At 42.6% G+C, this 24,819-nt stretch overlaps 1 protein-coding gene across 4 annotated transcripts in view; it reads right to left on the reverse strand.

The window, feature by feature from the left end:
- Positions 1-24,819, reverse strand: part of ESRRB (estrogen related receptor beta) — a 153,975-nt gene that overhangs the window by 28,721 nt on the left and 100,435 nt on the right. For all 4 annotated transcript variants that reach the window (XM_080978654.1, XM_080978655.1, XM_080978653.1 and 1 more), the window contains 2 exons: positions 12,217-12,626; positions 5,008-5,124 (listed from right to left, as the gene is read on the reverse strand). In XM_080978654.1, the coding sequence (XP_080834780.1) occupies positions 5,008-5,124; positions 12,217-12,626 (527 nt within the window). The remainder of the gene's footprint in view (positions 1-5,007; positions 5,125-12,216; positions 12,627-24,819) is intronic.

The following is a 24,819-nucleotide window of genomic DNA, read 5'->3' on the forward strand; positions in this document are numbered from 1 at the left end:
CTCCAGGTGGATCACGTTTGGTCAAAACTCTCCACTATGACCCGTCCATCTTGGGTGGCCCTGCACGGCATAGCTCATAGCTTCTCTGAGTTATTCAAGCCCCTTCGCCACGGCAAGGCAGTGATCCATGAAGGGGATATATGTATATATACGGTACCAATTAATTTCTAGGCAAAGGTATCTTTAAGACATAAAGACTAGCAAGGATGCCATTTATGTGGCCCTTGTCACTACATTGTCACTACATGCAATAGTGGGTGCTAGGGTGGGGCTATCTGACCTGGCAGATGTGTTACTGATGCTTTCTGGGGGGCAAGGCAGTGGGGAGGTCAGTACCATATGAATGTTCCAGTGGAGCCAATAGAGTGTTCCTGCTCACAGTCTCCTTGCCTTTCCCCTCTCCCTCCCAATAAGCAGCAGCGACTCCACCACCAGGCGGTCAGGTAAGTCCCGCCCCACAACTAGTTGACTATTTGTCAACCAATGCAGAACTAGAATTGTACAACTTAAGATGCCAAGGGCGAATGGAAGCAGCAGCTCCAGAGTTGCATGTTGAGCTGCAGATCCCAACCTTTGACACCAAATGGATGCAACAGTGGCAAATCCTTGTAGGAATAAAGATGGTTAACTACAGGTAAGAAAGCTGGCATGTTAAACACGTGTGTGCTGGGCTTATATATCAGGTTTGACATGGAAAGTTTCCCACACTGTGTTTTATCCACATGCTGTAGTGAGTTTCCACTCTGCAGTGTCATGAGGGAAGAAACTGAGATGGCCTGGCGCACATGCATTCCCTGAGTTGCACTGCATTGATTAGGGCTCTCTTAAGCAAAGTGGCCAGGATATCTGAGAAACCTATTGATTGCTCACTCTGCTCCCTTCCTGCCTCTGTTTCTCAATCGCTTTCTGCATTGCCATAACAAACCCCCAGTGCTGGGTACATCACAAGGATAGTCTTTCACAGTCTTTAAGGATTTATTTGGAGCCTTCCTCTCCACCTCCTCCCCCCGCCCCCCGTCACCATAACCTGACAAAGACAGTCTCTATTTCTGGCAAATCTTGCCTTTTGGGTTTGTGCCCAAAAGGTCTTCTTAGGCTGCAGTCTGATCCCTGCTTACTGGGTTGGAAGACCCACTGAATTCAATAGGACTTAGTTCTGAGCAGACATGGTTAGGATTGCACCCCTAGTGTGCGAGCTCTATCACACAGCTCCTAACCAAAGTCCTACCTAAAGAGGATGAAGAAGGAAGCTTCTTGGGTGGGGAAAGGGACTGCATGGACTAGACTGCTGCTCACTTCTTCTTCCTTCCCCAAAGCCCTTGCAACTCATCTGAGGTTCAGGAGAGCGTACAGCCATTGTCAGATGGGCTTCAGACAGACAGCAAGGGTCTTTCAGCTTGTAACCAGCAACAGTCAACAAACTCTGCCAGTAAGTTTGAGGGAGAAGCAGATGTTTGCTGATGCCAAACAGAAGAGAAGCTAGAGGCAGATGCCTGGAAATATCCAACAAACTTGTTTAGAGACTTTCTGGAGTAATGTTGAGTCATGATTTCAGTAACTACTGGATTCGTTAGACATGCAAGCTCCAAATAAATCTAACTGAGCTATGATGGTAAAAATGACCTTACAGTAACTTCAAAAAAAGACAACTCCCAATTATATTATTTAGCTCTGGGCACTTCGGAGATGACATTGTGCTCAGCTGGACTCTATTTTTAGTCTGTGTGAAAATGCCCCAAAGAACAAAACACCAAACGGGGAATCTCATTATCCCTTTGTTAAGAAGATCTGTGTTTTCACAGGGATTTTCACCAGAACTTTATAGTAAGTGACTGGTAATGGGTCACAAGAGAAAATCAAGATTTTAAAAACTAGAAAATAAGAAGAAAGCTATCTTCTATAACTGCCAGAATTGTTGTTACAGTCTGATGTGATCCTGACGTCTCTGGAGATGGCAAAAGCACATCGTATCTCTTTCAAAACAGCAAGCAGCGGAGAATTATTTAATGTGGTATTTGGAAGTGTTGGTGATAGGGGACAATATGACGAATGGGATCCCGGAAGGAGAAAAATATTACTTTGAATATCAAGGCTCTCTTCTGATCAGTATGAGGTACTTCTCAAGGGAAGCACTTGGAACTTGTAAGGTTGACCTGGATATAATACTAGAAAAATGTGCACTTGGGAACAACCCTGCCTTGACTGGGAGATTGAATGGATGATCTAAGAGAGCCAGAGGTAGGAAGAGCCAATGAACCCTTCATAAACTAAAATCCCCGGCCAATTCTGCATCTCTGTGCTGAAAGTCAAACAATTTTGGATTTGTTCTTCCTAGAAAATTGCTGACTCCTTGGAGACTAAATACCACAAAACTATTTTTTCTTGCCTTTATTGGGCTTTTTAAAGCCATTGTATTGACTGGATTCCTTTTCTTCTGCAAATAATATTACTGCAGATAATAATAGTAATAACAATTCTACAATGATTGTTGCTAGTAGTTGCAGACTTTATAGCAGTAACAATAGTTCATGGCTACCTGCATACAGATGTATATTATCATAGGATGGAAGTATAAATGATCATGACAAGCAACAGCAATCCAAGGTCCTGGAACAGGCATGTCTGGAATCACTACTATTAATGGTTGCACATATAATATGATTACATGTTCAATTAAAGCAGTGTGCCTTTGGAGCAGTGTAATCTAAACTTCAGTGCTGCAAAGCCCATATGAGATAAAGAACTGGACCCTAAGTGGATGCTGGAATGAATGTGGTTTGAAGCTGTAAAGGAAAAGAGCAAATCAGAGTAAGTAAAATGGAAGAATCCAAGGGACTGAGAGAGAGTTCATCTTTCCCGGCTTCCGAGGGACAACACATCGCTAGGTCACTCCACCACCTTCAAAGCAGGCTAATTTTTCGCTCTGAATCTATCACCATCCTAATCTAAAAGCAAGGTCACGAAGGGTCACAGGCCTGAGCTCACCAATGTCAGGAGAGCTCCAGTCGAGAGAGAGTGAGCGAGAGGCAGAAATTTAACCTCAGATAAGATATGTCAATCAAAGGGCAAAACAGGGTTTAAATCTACATTACTAACAGCACTAGCTTTTTATCACTCTTGCAACACCTCAGAGGAAAGCACTATGGCTTCCAATTCATCTCTGGCTTCCACAGATGGCAGCCTGCCTGCTTTGGCTGAAATGTGCTGGGCTGGAGCACTCTCCTGTGCTGATATCCTTTCCGTGTGGGTTAGGCTGTGAGGCAGCTGTGCTTTTCCAAGTACATCGATGCAGAGAGTTACAAGTGCTACATTTCCTCCCTGCCCCCCCCCCATCCTTCCATTCTGGAGGGAGCCCAGGGAAATGAAGCTTTGAAGCCAATCCATAAGAATGTGTTTAATTGCCATTGAATTCCCAGTGGCGCACCTTGAATGGATGGGTGGAGGGGGAGGGAGGAGAGGAGCACAAGGGGATGAGCCAAGCACTCTTCAGACAACACTGAGCAGATCAATAGGTGGGGTGAGATGGTGGGCTGAGCACTGCAGGGCAAAGGAGACCACCTGCACGGGGACAAAGGCCTCTCTCCAGCCAGGGATGTTTATCTCCTCTCAGAACAAATGGACTATGATCAAACTTCCTTCCCAGTCGTGCCTAGGGATGGGTGGGTGGGTGTGAATTTGATTCAGTTTGCACTGGAAGGCAAACCAGCATAACACACACTTTCTGAAACAATACGAGAACCGAAACACAACCACATTTCAAAATTCACACTTCTCCAGGTTTTGTAACGCAGTTCTTCAGTCAAGTAATGTGTACCAAAAGGCATGTAACGGAGTTTGTGTGTGCATAAAAATGCATGTCTTAGAGCGGGTGGAGACATACAAAAATGCATTCTATGAGGGGGAAATGCTTTGCGAAAATGTTTATAGTAGGTGAGATTTGCATTACAAGGCAAATAAGTTTTCACAAGGACTAAAAATAAAATCCTACCAACTGATATGGGACTGAAATGGACAGGTTTACTCAACCCTTCTCATTCTAACCCCACATTCTTCTGCAAACACCCTAATGTTCAGTGCACAGTTCTGTTTTTACATGTATGGAATCTTATAGCTTGTAGCATGCCACTTCTGTAAATGTTTCTTATAAAATAAATGTGTACAAATAAATGGGGAATGAAAGGAATGAACCTTCAGCCATTTTTAAGTGCCTATAAAGAAAGAGAAAGGGAATGCCACTGCTCAGATGACTCCCCCCCCCCTTTTTTTAAAGGAAAAGGCATTTTTCACGCGTGGAAAATAAGTGCAATCCCTCTGAGGCGGGTTTCCAATGGAACAAAATATCAATACAAACAGCACAATAGACTAAAAAAGACAACAGCATATTGTGTTGGGAGCCATGGCACCATCTGCACATATCCATCAGTGTTGGAGTCCTACATTCTCGCCCAAATATCATCTTCTAAGTCCCTTCTCTGGGTACCTCCACATTCTGAGATTAGGCAGGCCGCAGAGAAATGTTGTAATTTTTTCAGGTGTAGTACCCAAACTGTGGAATGTGCTCCTCAGATTGGACTGGGGAATCTTAAGTTTTTCCAGTGCTGGGCAAATACCCTTTTATCTGCCAAAGCACCTCAAAACACATTTCCATTTTTTGTGGAAGCTGACCTAGGAGGTCTGAAATTGAAGGTTGGGAGAACAACTCTTTGAAACAAACGAGCAAAACATGCATAACTGCAGTTAAGCACATATGCATTCTTCACACCTGACTGTGGTGTGTTAGGTTTCGATTTGCCTGCTTTTAACATTTTCAGTCAGGTCAGGAACAGAATTTCACTTTAACACAACCGGCATGTCATTGTGTTCTTCCCCTTGGTCACTCAGAATTCGAACCAACTCTAGCTGCTTCTTCCTTCACATCAAAAGCATAATCTGGCCTCAGTCAGAGAGAGGTGAGGGTTTTTTAGGTGTTGGCAAACCGACAGAAGTCATGCGCCCGGCTCGCCTTACCTTCTTTCAGCATCCCCACTTTGAGGCATTTCATGAAGCGACACGCCTGGCAGGATTTGCGCCTCCGTTTTGTGATTTCACACTCATTGGTCGCCGGGCAGCTGTATTCAATGTTCCCTGCAAAGACAAAGAGGGGATCACTAAGGACTAGCACCAAATAGAAGAGAAGATGACCGCAGGGTATTATGCCCTCAGAAGTGTTGCTCAAACAACAAAAAAAGGAATCGCTGCTTTGACCAGTGCCATTGTTACATGAGCCCTTCTACAAATTGGGCAGGTGTATCAGTTTTGATTTCTCACTTGTTTCTCATTTTTCCAGTCCTAAATTTAATTCTCTGCATTGCCACATCAGTTTGCAGGTTTTTCTTATGAAAAGGGAAAGTCCCCATGAAGATTCTTCAGCATTTTAGTATGAATGTCCTCTAATCATTTCTAAAATGCATATGTTTGTATGCACTTTCGTCTAATATGCACATTTCTGCAAAGCAATTTCATGCATTCTCGCATGCCATTTTCACTAACGTGCATTTTTATGCATGCATTTTATCCCAGTATGTGTGTGTTTGTACACATTACTTGGCCGGAGAACTGGATTGTAAAATTCAAAGAAGTGCAAATTTGAAGGATGGCTGTTTTTCGGTTCTCGTATTTTTTCAGGAAATGCAAATTAGGTAGTACATGAAAACTGAATCAAATTTCTTTCCCACCCCTAGTTCCTGCAAATAAGGCTTACAATCTACATTTAAAAAATGAAGGGAGGTGGTCAGAAGTTTATAAATTCATGAATAGTGAGGGTGAGGTGGCAGAGGAAGAACAGTGAAGATGAAGATTCTAGAAAAGATTTCTTGCAGATACAGTTCTGACATTACCCTTTCACATATATGCAGAAACACACACACACACATATGGCATGTCTTTTCAAAGTACTTTGAGAAGAGAAACCTTATCAGTGGATATGGTCTTGAACCCAAGTTTATTTATGCATACAGGGAGGAAATGTACTGAGATGACCTTAAACAAGTCACCATCCTGCAGTCTCTTAACTTTGGATAATCTTTCTTACATCATCCATACTGGAATGAATGAAGCTGGGTTGAGATATGACCTGGAGCGTAGGGCTGCTATTAAAAACAACTGCACCCTGCCATTCAGTTTTTGGCAAAAATGTGGTGCAACATCACATAGTTCCCCATCCCTTGTGCCAGATCATTGGCTGATTCTGGAGAATGCAGGAAAGCATATGGCATGATGATATAATGTCAGGCATTTCCTTAATGACATACAAGGAGAGGAGGAAAAACTTCAACATGGGTTGCCATTTTTGGCAGCGGCCCCATTACAGGCATAGCTTCTGGTTCTGAAATGAGCTAAGGACTGAAAATCACATTGAAATTGCTACTTGTTTTTTAAAAGAATAATTATCACGCTGCCCAAACAGCAGGATGAACTAGTTAACTCCTGGGGCTTATTAAGGAACACTGTAACCCCCAACGATGCTGACTCTGAGCCTGCCTGCCTTACAAAAGGGTTTCACCTTCAGAGTATTATCTTTTAAGACCCACATCCTGACAGTCAACACCAACGTGAGGCAGTTTCATTTCTCTGATGCCCTTCTGCATGCTCACACAGCCCTGCCACCACATGGTTAGATTCAGGAGCTCGGAGTGCAGTACCAGCTGCTTCCATTCAGTCTATACCGTGGCATTGCACAGCACCTGAATTTCAATAGCCAAGGAAGTATCAAATATCTCTAAAAGCTGGAAATTGAAATTCAAGCTTGATCTCTAGTTAACAAATGAACTGCAGTAGCAAGGCAGGTACTGCCAGCCAGCCACAGAATCCCTGCTTTTCTGCAGTGCCTCCCCTCACCCAAACACACACACACACACACACACACACACACACACGAATCAAAGAATTATAGAATCATAGAATTGCAGAGTTGGAAGGGACTTGGAAAGAACAGTAGGTTTGTCTGTTTTGCATTCCTTTATTTAAATCACCTGTTTCTCCCTTTCAAATGCAAGGGTACAATTCCTTCAGAGCAAACCTACAGTTTTATCCATCTTCAGGTAACAAAGAATTAATTAAATAAATAAATAAATCTGGTGTCAAGAATCAGCCAGCAATGTTGCTTTGTGACCTGCACATCCTTTTATCAAACTTTGTACCAAGTCACAAACAAAAAACTGTTCCGGTGCATTCATGTTGTCCCTGACTAAAAGGGAGGAACTATGAAAGTATCGCCGATAAACTTTAATGCCATCAGATCACCTTGTGTCTGGTAGTAAGAGCAATGTGCTGCAATGAATAGGAGCAGATAGGCTTAAGCAGCAAAACCCCTCTTTCTCTCTTCTTTAGAGAAAAGCACAGGTAAAAGAAGGTAGCAGTCAACCTCATTCAAAATAAGCAACTCTCTTCAAAATTTAGTAAAGTTCTCTGCTGCTGCTGCTGCTGCTGTTGTTGTTGTTGTTGTTTTATTCCTCCCCACCCCCACCTCCCACAACTTTCCCAATTTCTTTTATGGGTCCTGAGGCTGCCTGCCAACAGGACAGAACCACTCACGCTGCCTTGCAATTTGTGTAAGTGCCCTGTGATAAAGTGATGAGATTAACTCATTGGGATTCCAACAGCCTTCCCACCGGCTGGCAGTCACACTGCCACTTCAGTCACTGTGGACTTGGGGCGATCTGGCAGCCGAAAGAGTTCCAGGGTGTCTTCAGAAGCCAGAGGAGGAACCTGCGCACGCCAATGAGCAGCAGCAGAAGATGCACACATGCATGCATGCTCACACATGTGTGCGAGAGTATGCTTTGAGCGTGTCACTCATCCTATTTGCATGGACAGGCGGAGTCCCCAGATCCCGAGCGGTCCCCCCCCCCCGTCATGTGGAATAACGACTCAAGACAACGTGCTATGGGATTAAATTGGCCACAACTTTATTAAATTTCAAATGTGGGTAGACCTTGGCTCAGGCATTGGGCGTTCTCCCTCCCCAGTCCCCAGCCGGGGACCTAGGGAGCATCAGGGTTATCCAGTGTGGGGGGGATGGGCCAGCTCTGGAGAACATATGTTCAAGCAGAGATAGCCGCCCCCATTGCGCCGCCGCCGCAGGGGAGAGCAATGACGACCTTTTGGCGTATGGTCAAAGCCTCCCTTCAGAAACCCCTTTAACAGGGAACCCTGGTATCACCGCCGCAAAGAGGAAGATGGACTAAAGGATTCCGCCCAAGGCCTGATACCGCCAAAGTGTGACGTTTTGCTACGGGAAAGGCGAAACCTGCCAATGCAGGGAAATTCCTTTCTGGCCCTTTAACAGCTACCTTAACGTAGCAGCGCCCACATACCTGTGAATAAAAGTTAATCTGCAAAACCTGTGAAGAAAAGTTAACCTGCAAAATAAGACATTAACTGAGGGTGGGTAGGGTGGGAGAAGCTCTGGAGCCAAGTAAGGATTCCCAGGTAAGATCCTCCCTCTATTGTGTAGGCAGGTAATCCCTCCCCTACCTGGCCTGGTCTCCTTGGCAACGCTTCCCCCAGGTGGGATTGGACAACTGACTGAGGTAGGCAGAGACCTCCAGGTATCCCACCTGAGGGAAGGCAAAGCCAAGCCTATGCTGATGGAGCCGCTCCAGATCTAGGGGCTGCGCGCGTCCACGCAAAGGGCGCCCCCCGTTTTAGCGGGGAGCAGTCATTGACCATGCATAATTGAGGGAAATGACTTCAAACAGTGGGCTAGCTAGGAGATCCAGGGCTTGAACTGGGACATAATCTTGAAAGCAACCCAGGACTTTGTGTGCTTAGATCTCAGAGCCCTCTTTGGCCCAGAAAAGAACAGAGATATGCAACATCAGCAGCTTGGGGGTTGACAGACAGCATGCGGCCCCTGGATTGGCCAGGGTTGCTATAAATATTGAGAGTTCAACCTTTTATCCTTTCCCTGTGAACAAGAGCAGAAACTGCATCCTGCTATTTTCTAGCTCCCATTCCCAGAATTCAGGAGTAGAGGATTGGGGATAGTATCAGCATCCTCAGACAGATGCCAGGACACCTGCATCTCAGCAGAACCTACTGCTGATGCCCACTCTGTCCCATCTGCACCATCCATATGGGAGGTGCCTGCCATTTAAAATTACCCCTAATTTGCATTGCTCTGTGGTATTGTGGAAAACATTGTTTATTATTATTCTGCATTGCCTTTGTTCTGACTGTAAGCCATATTGTAGCAGTCAGAAAGATGGAGTGTAAATTAGGAGCGCGCATCAGTTCAAGGTGGGTCGCAAATAACAAGGCGAGTTGGAATCCATACAGGCACACACTCAAGTTGGATCAGCAGCCGCCCCCCCCCCCCCCGGTAATGTCTTGTGCCACTCTGTAATTTCTGTACCTCCTGTGTTTCTATGTTTCTTTAAGGCACTGGGCTTTGCAAGAAGTGAGGCTGTACAAAATGCCTGCCAAGCACTCAGCAGCTCTGGATTTTGTTGTAGTTGTTAAAGCACAGAAGCAGGCCATTTTTAAAACAAGATGAAAGCTTCATTTAAGGTTGTTGTGTGTGTGGCTTTTTTTAAAAAATAAAACCCTACATTGCGCTGTTTTAACAAAACAAAACAAAACAAAAAAAGAGCTCTTTGGAACTCTCCAGACAACATTTTGGACAGCCTCACATTGTAAGGTCTACTGGAAGAAACAAACAAGGAATAGGATGGAAAGGAAAGGGAAAGGGAAACAGAAAAGGAAAAGGAAAAGGAAAAGGAAAAGGAAAAGGAAAAGGAAAAGAAAGGCTGGTGTGAAGCTACAACATTGGGGTTTTGTTTTTTTAGCATACTACAAGCAAGACACACCACTCATTCGCCTCTTAATTATCATATGACTTGGAAGAACATGAGACAAGTCTCCAGTCTGATGCCCCCCTGCCTCCTGGGAAACATAAAGAAAAGTGAGTCCCTTTACTTCCTCCTCAGAAAGCCACTACACCTTTTCATCCGGAATTTGGCAAACTTAACCCACTCCGGAGGGTCTCCCAGGCTTGTAAATTCCATCCATTTTGGCCAAAAGGGGAAAAAATGTATAGTCCATTTTTGGATTTCCCATTCTGCTGAATGGAGAACACAGAGCCTCATTTTACACAGAATGGATTGGAACCCAAATTACAGAATCAATGTGAAGAGAGCAAAGAACAACCCAGAAACAGATGGATTTTGTTTTAATGCACAAACGCAGATGCAAGGTGAAGCTTGGGGCCTATTTTCACTCCTAAATGTGAGAAAATAAAATAAATGAAATGAAAGATGGTCCATTCCCCATAATTCTGTAGAGAGAAGCTACACTGGGGGCTTTGTAATTAACTAAAATAGAATTACTCTGTCCCACAACCACTCAGCACAGAGTACTGCGCTGCAGTCACTTTCAGAGCGGTCCACCAGAAAGCCCTTCTCTGGAAGAGGGGGAGGCTCAAACTTATTCTCCTTCTGGAGAACATATACATCAGGTCCAACTTTGGAATAGCTACCCCTGCCCCCCACGCCACCCCAACAGAAAGCTACAAGGAGCATTCTGTTCCATTTTACATCCTCTAATTCAAAAGTCCTCTTTCTGTCAGGACTGAACAGCACTTGGCTGCTGCTGCAGAAGCACACGGCTATTTTTGATGTACGTTCAACAACTGTTACAGTGAAGTGACTGCCAGCTATTGTTAGGAGGCATTTCCTGGTTCTGTAGCATCGGCTGATGAATAATATTACCATAACTCTGTATTAATGCATCTTCTGTCATTCGCCCCCCGACACACACATTTTGAAGTGGTAATAGGTGCTAAGGGATATACAGACTGAATATAAATGAGAACCTTGAGGGTGTCCAATGATCCTATCTCACAGGATTGCTAACATGTTAACAGCTGAAAGCCATGGAAATCGACAGTGGCCCTTCTTTGTAAAGTTGCCGAGCATGACTTCACTGTCACAAGCAAAAATAAGGGTCAACCCATAATAACAATCAAACATGACAAGCATGAGGATGCACTTACTTTAAATGAACAAGGCCCTGGAAGTCTCAGGGTTGAAAGAGATGGGACACAGGAGATCTGTGTTCGAATCTTCCCCAACCCCCTTTAAAGCAGCCATTGGAGGCTCCAGTTTTGATCAGAGCAGTGGCAGGAGGGCAGGGCAGCTCTGATATATTTTTATTGTATAGCAGTATACAAATATCTTTATAACTAAATAAATTCAGTGCTTGTCACGGAATCATAGAATTGTAGAGTTGGAAGACTCTAGGATCATCTAGAATGGTCTAGTCCAGCCTTTCTCAACCTGTGAGTCCCCAGATGTTGTTGAACTACAACTCCCATCACCCCTAGCTAGCAAGGCCAGAGCTCAGGGATGATGGGAGTTGTAGTCCAACAACATCTGGGGACCCACAGGTTGAGAACCGCTGATCTAGTGCAACCCCCTGCAATGCTGGAATTTCAAATATAGCATCCATGGCAGATGGCCATCCAACCTCTGCTTAAAAACCTCCAATGAAAGAGAGTCCACCACCTTTCCAAGGGAATCCTTTCCACTCTCAAACAGCTCTTACGATCAGAAAGTTCTTCCTGGTGTTTAGTCAGAATCTCCTTTCCCGTCACTTGAAGCCATTGGTCTGGGTCCTACCCTCCACAGCAGGAGAAAACAAGCTTGCTCCATCTCGCATGTGACAGCCCTTTAGATATATGCAGGTGGCTATCATTTCTCCTCTCTGTCTCCTCTTATCTGGGCTAAACACACCCAGCTCGCTCAACCGTTCCTCACAGGGCTTGATTTCCAGACCCGTTCCAGCTTATCAATATCCTTCTTAAACTGTGGTGCCCAGAACTGGATACAGTACACAAGGTGTGGTCTGACCAAGGCGGAATAAAGTGGGACTATTACTTCCCTTAATCAGGACACTATACTTCTGTTGATGCAGCCTAGAAGATCCTTTTCACATGTACACTGCTTGCTACTGACCCAAATGGTAAGGATTGCAAAGCGTTTCATTTTTCACTTGGGTACCCTGCAGCCTGACTCCACATTCACCAAGAGTCTCAACTCTCAGCTCTCACTCGTTTCTAAAAACATAACACGCCCCAAATCTTATTTCAGTTATTGGGAAATATACAACAGCTTCTACTTGCAAACCAAAGAACCCATTTTGTCAGATTGCTTGCATCCCTTCACCCAGGCCCCATACCTTGAATTGTCCTCTTGAAGAAGGCTTTGCATGCTTCACAGGACGCCACTCCATAATGGTACCCGGATGCAATGTCCCCGCACACTAGGCACAGCCTCTTGGGGATGGCGTTCAGCATATACTCGCACTTGGTGGGCGAGTCTTCCATGATGGCGCTGGCGCAGTCGTCGTACCGTTTGCGGCAGGGCCCTCCGCCAATCCCCGCACTGCTGAACATGGGTGGTGAATCCAGGCCATTGGGGTGGCCACCTATAGTGATGCCATAGCCACCGCTGGCGTCAGATGAACCACTTGGGCTGTGGTGGCTGATGGCGTCGATGCCGGAAGATGGGCTGGATGGTTCAGTCTTGATGAAGGATCCACAACTGGAGGTGAGGTGCCGCTCATCTGTGGACATTCTGCCTAACAGCCTGTGGGTAGGAAGCACAGGAACCTATTAGCTGATGGGGGGACACACACACATGGAACTGGAACAGAATCTGCTTCAACATTTGATTGTTAAAAAGTACTTTTCCAAAAGAAACCAGAGTCCTTTTTGTTGGGGATAATTCAGATTGAAATTCCCAGGTGTCAAAAAAGGTTGTTTATGTATGCCACTACTGCGGCCCGTGTTTCGTTAGCCCAAAAATGAAAAACGAGCGAGTTCCCAACTAAAGAAGAATGGCAATTTAAGCTGATGAAATATGTGCAGCTTGCAGACTTAACATAAAGAATAAGCGAAGAAGAAGAACGTACGTTTAGAGAAGATTGGAAAACATTTATTGAATATATGGGAAATAATTGTGCACAGCTAAAAACGCTGGCAGTATTAAGATAAATTCAACAGTGTAAATAAGTTTTGATGGATCCAATAATGGAATGCTGAATGGTATAGTTTTTGTAAAATATGCAGGGATTCATGATATGTAAAATCAACTATGGAAAGAGAAGAAGGGAAGTCATTGTTATCTTAAGGATGTAAAAATGAGTATTTTAAATTGTAAAACAGAAATATATATGTGTGTGTGTGTGTGAGAGAGAGAGAGAGAGAGAGAGAGGAGAGAGAGAGAGAGAGAATCTATTTCAACATTTGAAACCATGCATTGAAATATAGTGTGTTTAACATTTACTCATTTATACATACATTCACCACTACCATGATGGTTATGCTAGGTAACTTGGTTTTATTTCTTCAAAAAATATCCAAAAAACAGATGGGTGGGGTGGGGTGAGGACTTTTTTCTTGTAGCTGAAGCCACAGAGCCTATCAGAAGCTTTCAGAATCTGCCTTGGGACAAACTTCTTGTCATTTTAATTTATAATTTTAATTCAGTAGGATGCCTCCTTAGTAGCTTAATCAAATTCAGAAATATGAGAACCTTTTCTGAGTCACCCCGGTTTACTTCACAATTCACAGTGCACACAGAGCTGATGAACACCACTAGTACATATATTTCAACCAAACTGAAGAAGTGTGTATCTGAAGAAGTGTGCTTGCACACAAAAGCTCATACCAAGAACTAACTTAGTTGGTCTTAAAGGTGCTACTGGTAGGATTTTTTTTATTTCAACCAAACTGGGTATTGTTGGGTACTTCCATCATTACCCATTTCCCACAGTATACCTGTGCATATATTATAATTATTATTAATTGGTTTAGATGCAACTAACTTATCTCGCTAGTGGACGGCCACGCAAGGCAATTCCCCACTCCTCCTCCAAATGCCCTCTTGTTCCCCAAATAGGCTGGGGGGTGTTGGGAAAAAAATCCCAGAATAATATGATGGGGGGAGACTGTTCCATCAGGCAAGCAGACATGCTTCAGTGATGGAGCAATCCCCTTAGTGTTACATTGAATTCCACCCATTAAATTCCTATCCTGCCCTTCCTCCCAGGGTGATGTACCTGGAAGTGGTTGGATGAACCAAATGTTCTGTTGACATCAGAATGGAAATTTTGATAATTGCCATGATTAATGTTTAGGAGTCTCAAAACCAGATACATGAACAGTTGTAGTGACAGACATTGGGCATACGGAAAACTTTGCTGGAACTGGAAAAATGCTGTAAAAAATTAGAATTTTGCACTATAGAAGCCACGGGTCTGACATTTAAAAAAAAAAATTCGTATCTTCAGATTATAGTGATCCTTCTAGCTAATTGTGAATCTTCCTTGTGAGGAATTATTAAAGCATTTGGGGCCTTTTTTATTTAGAAAAAAGAGGGACATTAAAGAAGTTTCTAAAATTAAGAAGGGTGCAGAGAGAGTGAATAGAGCAAAACCCTCGTATAGCCCCAGAACCACCAAAATTAATTCACCATATGAAAACGATTAGTAGTGGATTCAGGACAGACCAAAAAAAAAGTGATTCTTTACACAATGCATAATTAACATATAAAATGCATTGCAACACGATGTGACGGTCACTTGCTCAGATTGCTTTATCAATGTTTGTGTTGATAGTTAAATAAAACCTCCATATTCCAAAGCAGCATGCTTTAAAATAAAGATGAGGACAAACAAGGGAGGGCTGTTGCCTGCATGCCTAGCTTGCCAACTTTCTAGACGCGTGAGATTCGCCAATCTAGATGACACTTGGCCTAATCTGCTGAAGTTTTTCTCATGCTCTTAGGTTGTTTCTTTGAGGTTTCAGCTGCACTATTCACCATCTATCCAATAAAATTTCCACAGTTGTTGTTTTTTGAATGCCATTACATATTTGTTCTTCTGTTGACCCAATTCAGAATTATTGCAAGTATTCAAAAGACACCTGAAATCTAAAACAGCAAAGTCTTGTGGACATTATACAAGGGCAAAGTTTTCCTCTTTGTCTTAGGATACATCCACCATGAGGAAACGTTTTACTTGGCTCTAGCTGAGGAATGTGAAAGGGGAAGAGATTTGATCCAATTCTCCTGTGTCCTGGCAAGGGAAACTCTATTACTATTCCTGGCCCCACATAATAGGCTCAGAGGTTCTAAACATTGTGTTCTTTTCGTGTGTTTTTTTTAAAAAGGTCATTTCCTAAAGCCCCTTATAGGACTATAAGATCATTGCTACTCTCTGGATCTTCTCCAAATGGTCTCATGCATTTCCTGAACTGAGGTGCCCAGATAAGAACGCAGACCCTGAAACACGGACGGGGCAGAGGAGTGGAGTGAGAGGCTGCTTCCTAAATATGAAGCCCAAACAGTTCTCTATACGGCTTAACATGCCATTTGCTCTCTGAGCCATGTATCGCATTGCAGATTGATATCACTGGATAGCCATTCTTCCCCTCAGATTTCTCTCAGCAGGGTATATTAGCCACTTTGCAGCTATTATATCCATTAGCTTCTGCAATCCTTCCTACTACTTAGAAACTCATGGGTGGGATCTAAATGGCTGTGTGCAGAACTTCTCTGCGGCAGCAGGAGTTTCTCAGGCACAAGCCTCACTTTTTAGCAGTGCAGCCAGAAAAAACTCCCCAAAAGTCAATGAAGCTTTCAGAAAATGTTTCAGTGCACTGTGCATTGGAATGGGAAATTAGGAAAGCCCAATGCATGTTCGCTCACATAGAAGCTTGTGCATGCGGCTCTTTGGATTTCTGTGTGTGTGTTTGTGAAGTTCTATTACCTACGATGAATTTCTCATAAACATTCACAACGTTTTTTCTCTCTCTCAAAAGCTCTGGCACTACTTAAAAAGCAGCGGCTGTTTTCTCTGTCTGTGGCCAGTGATGGTTTGTCTGTTTGATGATGAGGATGATGTGTCATTTACTACAAAAAAATAATTTCAAAGTGACTTACATTTTTAAACACACACACACACACACACACACACACCCCTTACAATGCCAAATTAAAATACATCAAAAGTCTTTTTTTAATTAACTACTCAAATAATTCCTATCAATAAGTATCAATCAGACTTCAAATGTTCAGCTCTTAACCAAGTTTTGGGCCATATACCATCTTCAGGGGATATTGCATCATGTCCCAAACCACAGACCTTGCATGAGACCTGGCAGTCAAGGGATTAATAGTATTTAATAGTCATGATGCTGCCACTAAATTCAGAAGTATATGACCAGACTTCTTAGAGCTCTTTGAATGCTTATTTTATTTTATTTTATTACAGTTTGGGTTTGCTCACCACATTTCCCCTTCTCCTCCTCCCTCCCTCCCTCCCTCCCTCCCTCCTCTTCTTCTTCCCTGAAAAGCAATAACTACACGGCTTAATTTTACAGACGTTGCTCGTAGATCCTAAATTCAAATCTCTTAATGACTGCAGCTGATCTACTCTGATGCCACCAAAAGCACTTTGGCCAAGAGTACACTACTAGGTCCAAGCTAATATTTCAACAAAAGGAGTAGGGCAGGTAGTAAGAAATCTTTATGGGGGAAATGAAAACACAGGTGTGGCACTCATACCTATTATAGAATCACAGAATCATTGAGTTGGAAGGGACCCCAAGGGTCATCTAGTCCAACCCCCTGATATGCAGGAATCTGAGTGCAGAACCTGACATTTATCCCTATTGATTTTACATTTTGTTCCTGAAGTTGTTTGCAAAGATAAAAGAACCCATCACTGATTCCTAGTGGTCCGTGGTGCAGCAATAAAACTGCCAGCCCATTTGCAAAGCTAAGCAAGGTCTGGGATAGTTTCAAATTGGATGGGAGTCGGCGTGCTGAGATTTCTTGATGGCAGGGGGTTGAACCTTGGGGTTCCATCCAACTCTATGATTCTATGTTACATTATGCTCCGCTTTTCCATTTTCTCATTATCCCCTGTGAGCTGGCCACCTACGAACATCAACATTTGCATCCACATTCAGCTCATTTAATTCCCCTAACAAGATGTGCATAGCTCTATGGTGAATGTGTGAGTAATGTCCAAGAAGCAGTTTATACATTACTTTCCCTTTGACCACTTACTACCTAATCACATCATGAAAAGCTATATATGCATTTTAATGAACACATTAATCTTGATTCTTCACGATGCTCAGTTTGTCCAACCCAGATGTGTCCCCTCAAAATCCCACTGATTTTGCCTTAAAACAACTTTTTGGTTATTTTATTTATCTATTATATTTCTTAGATGCTTTTCTCACCAAGCACCTCAAAGCAAGTTACATTAAAGCCAACAATAAAAAAACTAAAACCACAGCAATACAAATAAATACTAAAAACACAGCTAAACAAAGTTTCCAAATGAGCCCATTTTGACAGTGCATCAGAAGTTGTTGTTGTTGCTGCTGCTGCTGTTATTAAACACAGACACAGAACAGTAGGTCTCAGGGCAGCTTACAATTTAAAATTCAGAATTAAAAACAGTTAAAACTGTGCATCAGATCCTTTCTAGCCCATTTTATTAATATATATCCCATATAATACTTTTGTAAGTGGAACCCCCTGTCCTCTTGCTAAACCCTCATTTTGGCTATTCCTACCTAATGTCTTTTGAAGAAATGGAGGCAGTGAGAGATTTTACTTTCTTGGGCTCCATGATCAATGCAGATGATGACAGCAGCCACGAAATTAAAAGATGCCTGCTTCTTGGGAGAAAAGCAATGACAAACCTAGACAGCATCTTAAAAAGTAGAGACATCATCTTCCCAACAAAGGTCCGTATAGTAAAAGCTATGGTTTTCCCAGTAGTGATGTTGGAAGTAAAAGCTGGACCATAAAGAAGGCTGATCGCCGAAGAATTGATGCTTTTGAATTATGGTGCTGGAGGAGACAAGAAGATCAAACCTCTCCATTCTGAAGGAAATCAGCCCTGAGTGCTCACTGGAAGGACAGATCCTGAAGCTGAGGCTCCAATACTTTGGCCACCTCATGAGAAGAGAAGACTCCCTGGAAAAGACCCTGATGTTGGGAAAGATGGAGGGCACAAGAAGAAGGGGACGACGGAGGATGAGATGGTTGGATAGTGTTCTCGAAGCTACCAGCATGAGTTTGACCAAACTGCGGGAGGCAGTGGAAGACAGAAGTGCCTGGCGTGCTCTGGTCCATGGGGTCATGAAGAGTCAGACACGACTAAACAACTAAACAACAACAACAACCTAATGTCTTTTAGCTACTCTCACCTCAATCAATTTTCTAAATAGCCAAAGCTTTGTTATTACTGAGAAAAATCCTTTTAAAATATAAGATGGGGAAGTAAATTCATTTTAATCCTTGTTTCTGTTCTATTAACATTTCAGAAGTATTTTCTCACTGAGCATGAGGACTAGAGTTTTTTAAAAAAATAAATTATGGAATTCCCATGATGCCAACATGACCTCATAAACTGCACATATGCACCCCAGTGGCATGCCACCTATGGGATAGGTATTGCCCAAACCAGTTTTAAAAAGATGGCATGCAATTTTGAATTAAATATACTCCTTTCTACTTTGATTTGGAAAAATTACTATAGCATTTCCCAGGCAGTTTCCACCAGAAAGTGTATAAGCTGTTTGTTTTTCACAGATGCTTATTGTGGAATAATGTACGTACATATTCACAATAAAATACTTGCTGCATTTAGAAAAAAATTGGTGCCTTTATATACACATAACTTAATCTGTGTGGGTTACGTAGAGTGTAAGAATATGGTTTTGGGTGCTTAAAGGCTTTGCTGGCAAAGATATTTGAGTCTTTGCCTTCGCTGACCATGCAGATTGGCACACCAATCACAAAAGAGTCACAAAAGAGTCACTTGAAAATCAGCTTGCATTGAAACATTGGGCAAAAACTATTCCCCTATGCAGGATTGAAATAAATATTTGTTTAACCTCCGAGCTTCAGTTCAGGATAAAGATATACTCCCTCTAACTTGGGGAGCATTCAACTATGTTAGAGTAGACCCATTAATTAACATGATTAAGTTAGGTCTATTAATTTCACTCTGAGTAAAACCTACTTGAATACCACCAAAAGACTATAGATTATGTAATCTGGAATAAATTGTAATGGCTGCTAAGATGTATAAACAAAGGAAACTTTGAAGCATAAATAAAATAAAGATTGACCTTTTAAAAAGTTCAGGCCTTACAATGAAGGTAGACGTAGTGAAGTTCTGGAAAAGAAACCAATGCAGCAAGGAAGGAGAGTGGTTAGCAAAATATAAATTGGGGGCGGTGATTAAAGATATCATTATAATTTTCTGGTTATGAGTTGTAGACCTGCTAGCACAGAGGAAACTAGGTAGTAAGTTTGCATTGTCTTGCTTGATAGAAAGTACCATGGACAGCTCTGACTGTGTGCTCATTTCAGTGCAATCCATAACACAGCATAATGTGAATAGGAAGCATTTGATAGTTTTTGCTGCATTTTTTGCAGCCTTTTTTGTTGTTTGCTTAAGAATCAATTAATTAAATTGATTATGCATTATTGGCAATATAGGCAATTGCTTAATTGCTTTGCAGCAAGTTTGTCTTGCTGTGGATCAATTAGCAAGACTGATTAAAACAAGAGTTGATAAAAATTAGTATTTTCTGAAAATATGCCTAGAGGGGGAATTTATAGAACATAAAAAAGCTAAAGGAGAGTGCTTTGAGGGGAAAAACGTATTTTTCTTCCACACAACCACTTTGCAAAGGATCAAAAAATTAAGAAGGGCCCTATTCTGTGTAGATCCTGAGCCAGTCTCTACCAGTGAGGAACAGATATCGTTAGGAGTGAAGTAGGTATTTTATGCATTTAAATTGCGCCGTAATCTGAAGAGTTCAAATTCTGCCCTATGGAATTTTTCTTAACTTCATCTCTTTAAATAGCTCCCCCCAGTCCTCCATCTCACCTCTCACACTGCTTTTGAAACAGCACTCAAGATCAATAACAGTTTGCCAGTGGTGTTGGGTCTGCAGTTTGAGACCGAGGAGTATAAACCTTCTTTGGGTGCATGGAACAAGTTATGTGGTGGATCCCAGCCTTTGATTTTGTTCTTTGCTCTATCTGAATTGCCTATTTCATCAGAGCACATAAGGAAAGTCTGTTGTATTGGTTCATCTCTCTTGGCATTTTGTTTCCAGCTGTGGCCAGCCAGATGCTTTGCAAGCAACAACCCACTACAGCATAAATCAAGAAACAACATCAATCAATCTAAAGAATGCAATAAACCCAGGTTCACAGGGCCAAAAGTACTGCGACATTTGAACCCGGGAACCAGACCAATCCACCACCTTTTGCCTCCTCCACACTGTGCACCAGCTCTCTTACGACACTTCTCTCCTCTGCCTTTTACAAATCTTCCTGTGAGCAAAGAATGAATAAATCGCTTCATTTCAAACAGGAGAGCTGTTTTAGATTTTGGTTCTCTGGCTTCCTTCAAACCAATAGCAATACTTAGTAATTCTGTTTTATTTATTTGCGTAATTTGAATCCTGATCTTAAAAAACTCTGTGAGGGTGACTTACACATGGTATAGCAGAAACGGTAACAACACAGTTGTTTTAAGCAAATTACCAAGGTTGTAATGCAAAATCATAAGGCAATATCAAAGACCTCAAACTCAAATTTAAAATTCCAGTGATTTTAAAAAAATCTCTGCCTGTTGCTGAAATAACAGTGGTAGATGCCCTGTGAGCAGAGCTTTCCCCCCCACCCTAGAAAAATAGGAGCCAGTACTCATCATGAAGTTGTTACAGTATGTGTCACACTTTTTAACAACAACCAAAGAGGTGGCTTTGAGTACCCCTTGGGAAGACAGGCGAACTAATGCCAGTGTACTGGAAGAAGCAAAGATCACCAGTGTCGAAGCAATGATACTTTCAACTTCCTTGGACTGGTCATGTTGTGTGGATGCCTGATTATCGTCTTCCAAAGCAACTAGTCTATTTTGAACTTAAAAATGGAAAGCTTAATGCTGGTGGTCAACAAAAGAGGTTTAAAGACTCTCTCAAGGCAAATCTTTAAAAAATGTAGTATAAACACTGACAACTGAGAAACAATAGCCTGCAAGTGCTCCAGTTGGAGAACAGCCTTTACCAAAGGTGTCATGGACTTTGAAGACACTGAACTCAGGACGCAAGGGAGAAACGTGCTAAGAGGAAGGCACGCTTGGCAAATCTACACTCTGATCAACTCCCACGTGGAAACCAATGTCCCCACTGTGGAAGGATGTGTGGATCCAGAATTGTCCTCCATAGTCACTTATGGACTCATTGTTCAAACCGTGTTTATGGAATATAAATCTTACTCGGCTACGAGTGATCGCCAAAGAAGAAGACCCCCTTTTAAAAAAGCATGGCCTGTGAGCCTCTTTTAACAGAATGTTTCATAATTGGTGGTGCTACCACTGAAAAAGCCTTATCTGTGGTTGCCATCCACAATATCTTGCAAAAAGGCCCTGACAGTGACTGAACAGACTTGCTTACAGAGGCAGCAAAAGGTGGGACTATAGCTCAGAGGAAGATTACATGTTTTGAATGCAGAAAGTTTCTATCCCTAGTGAGTCCAGCAGAAAGGATTTCAGATATCAGGCTGTGAGAAATAACTCAACCTGAGACCTCTTCCAGCTGAAGTAGTTGGTCCTGGACCAATTGCCTGAGTGAGCCCAGGCAGCTTCATGTGTTCAGTTCAACCTGAGTTAAAATTGAGCAAATGCTGTAGAGACTCTCCCATAGCCTCAAAAAGCTACACAGATTGAGATCTGAATTGCTCAAGAGCACTAAATGATAGATCAACAACATCACTGTTGTTGTTATTTATTAAATTCACAATCGCCTTCACACCAAAGCCTCTAAGTAATGTTGTTAAACACACCCGACATAATCAGCTATGAAATAAACACAAGGGAAGCAGCCACAGCAAAGCAAACAGAACAAATGGCTCTCATTCAGAACCCCAGTTCTTTTCATGCCAAGCTTTGCTTTGAATCTAACTTCTATCACAACTTCATTATCGGTCTGTTCTTTTCGTGTGTGCACACTATAGGCATCTTGCTGTAGGGTTTGCCATCGGGTTATGGAAAGTTTATGTCCAAAGCAAAAGGTGGGGTAGATTGGTACTGTAAAAACCAGGAGTACCCAGTCAGTGCTCCCCAACCTGGAAAGCCTGTCTCGAGACAGGGCTCCAGAGGGCAGTTTTGCTGGCAGCCCGAGGAGAACTGGGTTATATTAGGTCTATTGATGTGGAAGTTGGCTGAGACCCAGTTCTTCCAAATGAATCGAAGAAATTGATTTTTTTCTTTCCCATGGAGGAGATGGGGAGATTCAATTCCAGGCTCTGCTGTGAAGGGGTGGGGGTAGCAGATACTTGGGTCCAGACTTCTGAACAAAAATATATTCAGTAGATTAAAAACAGAGAGACTTTCCCCCCTCCTTTCAAGTGCCAACTTGAATAAAATGTGTTTCTTGGGGGGGGGGGACTTAGTAGATTGGGGAAATGCTGTGCACATAGTGTACCTTGATTTCAGTAAGGCTTTTGACAAAGTCCCCATGATATTTTCATGGGGTTCTGAAATGAGACCCCCCAAAAATGTTTTCCTATTCAGAGTGAGAGCAATGCTGTTCTAGGAAACATTGTCGTCACTCTGAACTGGCTTCAGTTGGCCCTCAGTGGTACTGTCATATAGCTAAATCTGACTGACTTTTGTAGCATGGCGATGTCATCCCATTATATTCTGTTGGCTAGGGGTATCAGCCATGTGATTGCCTGAAGAAAACACAGCAATAAGAAGAAAACACAACAGCACCATAACAGCAGTAACAGAGAGGGGAAAGAATAGCAGACAGATATGACAAATAGGAATATTTGTGTACTTTGTGGTATTGTTTGAGAACTATTCCACTCACACACAAAAGTTGCACTTTTAGCCGAAAATGCAGAAGGGGCAAACTTTTGGCACAGCCCTAGAATCCAACACCATCTATAAGATCAATAGAAAGCAGCCAGTCCTGGATGACAAATTGCAGTCTAATTCAGTGCATCTTATGGCATGGAAAGTAATGATAGGCAATTAGTTCTTTTCAATTAGAGTTTGTTATCCATGATTTTTCTGGATGTATTAATATGAAGAAGTGTGAAAAGGAAGACTGGGGGTTTGACTGTGCACACAGGACCATATAGATATATCTGAGCCAGATTCAAAACAGTCATGCACAAATGGGAGGAATGACAGCAACTAAAGACTAGAGATGGGGGGGAAATGAAGTCACACAAAAATGTCTAGTGAGGGCACGTTAAAAGCAGAGATTCCAGAATGAAATGCACCAATATATCTGCAGAGCGAGCTCACATCTGGGAAGGAATAGGCAGCTACATAGCAGCTCTGAAATTATCTTAACATCATTTAATTATACCCACACAACCCCCAGGCATGCATACTCCTTGAAGCTGAACCCCCCCCAAAAAAAATATTTGTTTGAGGGGGGCCAGGCCCCCTCAATGTTCATCATCGGAGGAGCAGGGAATTCAGCAGCAGTACAGCTTCATTGATAGCTCCTCCTCCTCCTCCTCCTACCACAGAGGGGAAGGAGGTTGGAAGCAGCCCCTTGCCCGTGGTGGTGGCATGAGGAGGAGGAGGAGGAGGAGGAGGAGGAGGAGGAGCCACTGGCCCACTGGAGCTGTACTGCTGTCACGTTCCTAGCTCCTCCAACCAGGCGCGACGTCCGGATGTCAACATCCTAGCAAGGTGACATCCTGGCATGATGTCGTCATGCTCCCAATGTCCTGATGTAACGTCATGATGTCACACGTGTCCCCCCCCCCAATTGCACATACAATATGTCACCTCTGACAACACCTGTAACCTCTCTATGGAGTTCACCTATTTTAAATAATGTGCATTAAATATAGAATGCCTATAGCCCCATCCTTTGGGCTACCTGTACCGATATACCCTCAAAACAATTAACTGTATGCCAGAAGGTACATTTTCAACACCTACTTTAACACGTCCAGCTTAAGTGGTCATTTCCAATGCTATTTTCCTCCACTGTGATGGGTTTCACTGAGAATGTACAATGTAGGGCTATACAACATATCCCATTTTCAGACATTTGAAATGTGCCATATATGACCTGTATTCAACTAAATAGTTGTGTTAGCCCAACAACTTTTAGCTGCGTAATGTAACTTACCTGCCCCCTCCCTGTACACATCATGCACATCACCTAAATTTGCTCAGATTGGGGAAGGGCAGGGGGAAGATACATTGTGAAGCTAAAAGATCTTGTGTTAGCAAGACTATTTAGTTGAACACCACTTTATCTTATCAGTAACAGATCATCCACACAACCACTACACTCTCTCTCTCTCTCTCTCTCTCTCTCTCTCTCTCTCTCCCTCTCTCTCTCTCTCTCTCTCTCTGTGTGTTGTTTGTTTGTTTGTTTGTTTGTTTGTTTGTTTGTTTCTAGGGGCAGCATTTTGAATTTAATATGGAAATGGTGAAGTAGACAAATTTGTGCTTTGCCAGATCCTCTGCACTAATTTAACACATCCCTGCAAATGTCTTTAAAAGGCTTAAGAAAATCCAGCAGGACGTTTTTCTGCACAAGCTTCACCAAAATGCACTACCTGTTTAACTCCCGTTCATCTCAATGTATCTACTCATTTTTAGCATTCATATTCTAGGCCTTCACCACAAGGTCAAAGGTCTGGTCACAATATAATTCAAAGTATATGATGAGTAATTCTGAAACATATATCTTCA

This window comes from Podarcis pityusensis (assembly GCF_964106645.2).
Source record: "Podarcis pityusensis genome assembly, chromosome: 1".
Classification (NCBI taxonomy): Eukaryota; Metazoa; Chordata; class Lepidosauria; order Squamata; family Lacertidae; genus Podarcis; species Podarcis pityusensis.